General features: G+C 40.4%; 1 protein-coding gene across 1 annotated transcript in view; it reads left to right on the top strand.

Moving 5' to 3' along the window:
- Nucleotides 1-2,487, top strand: part of LOC107572417 (atrial natriuretic peptide-converting enzyme-like) — a 41,648-nt gene that overhangs the window by 26,614 nt on the left and 12,547 nt on the right. Inside the window, exons 14-15 of the mRNA XM_016258849.1 lie at nt 1,718-1,767; nt 2,262-2,436. Of these exons, the coding sequence (XP_016114335.1) occupies nt 1,718-1,767; nt 2,262-2,436 (225 nt within the window). The remainder of the gene's footprint in view (nt 1-1,717; nt 1,768-2,261; nt 2,437-2,487) is intronic.

Below are 2,487 nucleotides of genomic sequence, written 5' to 3'. Positions count from 1 at the left end.
TATAATAAAATCATTCCGCCTCAGCATCCTATCTTTGTTCTGGGTCAGGTCAGAGAATCTCGTCCACATCACAGGCTATATTGGCCCTAGCCAGGCAGCGAGGGTAAAATCCTCTTGCATGCCTGTTCCACCCCTGGCATGCATCTACTGATACGTCTATACGTCTACTGATACTGATCTAGCCGTGTTTAATGTTTTTCTGTAGGATAGGGTACTTTCCCGCCAAGCAATACGAAATACCTCTAGTTTTGTTTCCCTCCAGCTGCGCTCCATTTTCCGGGCTGCTCTCTTTAGGAGAGTAATGCAACCTTTTCACTTTTATTTTGTCCCAACGTTTTTGGAGTGTGTTGCAGCCATCAAAATAACAATTTGTTTATATTTACAAAATACATTTAAGTTAGTCAGTGAAATCTTCGGAAATCTTTTCTTTGTACTTTGTTAAATAAAAGCTAAAGAGCATTAACAAATCACAGATTCTTGATTTTATTGCATTTTACAAAATGACTCAACTTTTCTGGAATTGGGGTTATATTATAGATGCTTGCTTGTAATAATTATCAGTGTTGGCGAAAGTTACTTTTAAAAGTAATGCATTATAATATTGCATTACTCCCTAAAAAAGTATCTAATTGCATTACTTTTGTGTTACTTTTGCTTTACTTTTTTTCATCTGGGCTGGGCTTGCTTTTATATATATATATACATACACATATATATATATAACGGAGGCCAGCGAGTAGGTGCTGTGCAGGTAAACCTCACTCCCCTGATCTCAAGAGACGCACTAGCGACTGATGCTAGAGGCTGCAGTCTTTAGCCTCCTTGTTAGTGCGCCTGCCTCCCATACCGGAGACTCGAGTTCGAGAGCCACTCGGAACGTGGTGTGGCAGTGAGGACCCGGGAGAGAGGGGTTACATACTAATTAATATATTAAAAAGTTCTATTTTTGGCAAATGTTAAATCCCTTTCACATCAAAAGTAAAATGAATAAGCCTCAGGCTGAAGGAAGTGTAAATTCACTTTTTCTGTACAGTAGAGGGTGCATTTGAGCTGTGCTGTTGTTCTGGATTGCATGAAGAATAGGACGGTTATGGCTAGAGGGGATACAGCTACAGCCGATAAGTAACAATAAATTAAATTTGCTACCTATAAAATTGTTTTAATGTCTACACCAACCCAACCCTAAACCTACCCCTCTAGCTGTATCCCATCTAGCCTTAACCGAATAGGACGCAGGAGAAGAAAGTTCAACACTACAAACACAAATGTTTGTCTGAAGTCATTTTTGCTTATTAGTATTGTTAAATTGGATCATTGAAGGTCAGCAGCAAAGTTATTGGTTAATAAAATGGGATTAAATACATAAAGGATATTTGTGTTATTTATCATACTCAATTATTGCAGGTTTGTGTCATATTCTGAGTTTGCATTTCGCTGTTTTTATTAATTTTGAGGAATACTGAATCTGTTTCTGTGCGAGTGAGATGAGTAAATACATGTTGACATTAGTCTGAAACTACAGAAAGATTATGCTCACACAGCACTCACAACGCCTCTGCACTCACTCCTGATTCCTCTCAACATTAATACATGAGTGTGTGTGTGTGTTTTACTGCACACACACGACAGCAGCAAAAATGCAACATAATCCATGTTAAATATGTTTGGAAACTCAATCCATCAGATGACACTGATCAACATAATTTCCTGTCTGCAGGCAGAGCTGCACATCATCCAAGAAGATCACACTGAAGTGCACAAGAGACAGTATGTATGAGCGGCACACACACACTCACACACACACCTTTGCACATTTGCGTGATTCTCAGCAGCGGAAGTCGTCATAGTTGGGTTAATTTGAAGAGCAGTGAATGGGAGAGTACCACACATATATTTTATGCATTCCCATTTGCTCAGATAGCAAAAGAAAAACTCCACGATAGTGTCTTCATGACTTTCAATAAAAGGGAAAAAACTGAGAGAGACTGATAACGGCAGTCAGAAGAGAGAACGATGTCAAATGTACCGTCCCTCACATAGACGCTGCATTAGAAACATCCTCGCATTAGCGTTTACTGTTTTTTTTGTAATTTGATGCAAAGGTGATTCAATACAAAGAATAGTGCTATAAATGTACATACATTTAAAAAAAAATACAAATATGAAAAACCTTTGAGTTTTATGATGCTGATGACGGTTACACGTGTCATCACAGTCTTGTGAAAAGGGTCCACTATCTCTGTTTGTCCTCTGTGTTTCAGAATGTGGCCGTCGGCCTGCTGCCCGGATGGTGAAGAGGATTCTGGGAGGCCGCACTAGTCGTCTGGGCCGGTGGCCGTGGCAGTGCTCTCTACAGAGTGAACCCAGCGGACACATCTGTGGCTGTGTGCTCATCGGGAACAAGTGGGCACTAACTGTAGCGCACTGCTTTGAGGGGTGAGAACACACACACACACACACACACACACACAGACACACACACACACA

This window comes from Sinocyclocheilus grahami, unplaced genomic scaffold (genome assembly GCF_001515645.1).
Source record: "Sinocyclocheilus grahami isolate Dianchi unplaced genomic scaffold, SAMN03320097.WGS_v1.1 scaffold1748.1, whole genome shotgun sequence".
NCBI lineage: Eukaryota > Metazoa > Chordata > Actinopteri > Cypriniformes > Cyprinidae > Sinocyclocheilus > Sinocyclocheilus grahami.
Note: the sequence above shows the minus strand (reverse complement) of the source record. Positions and strands in the feature narration are given on the sequence as shown.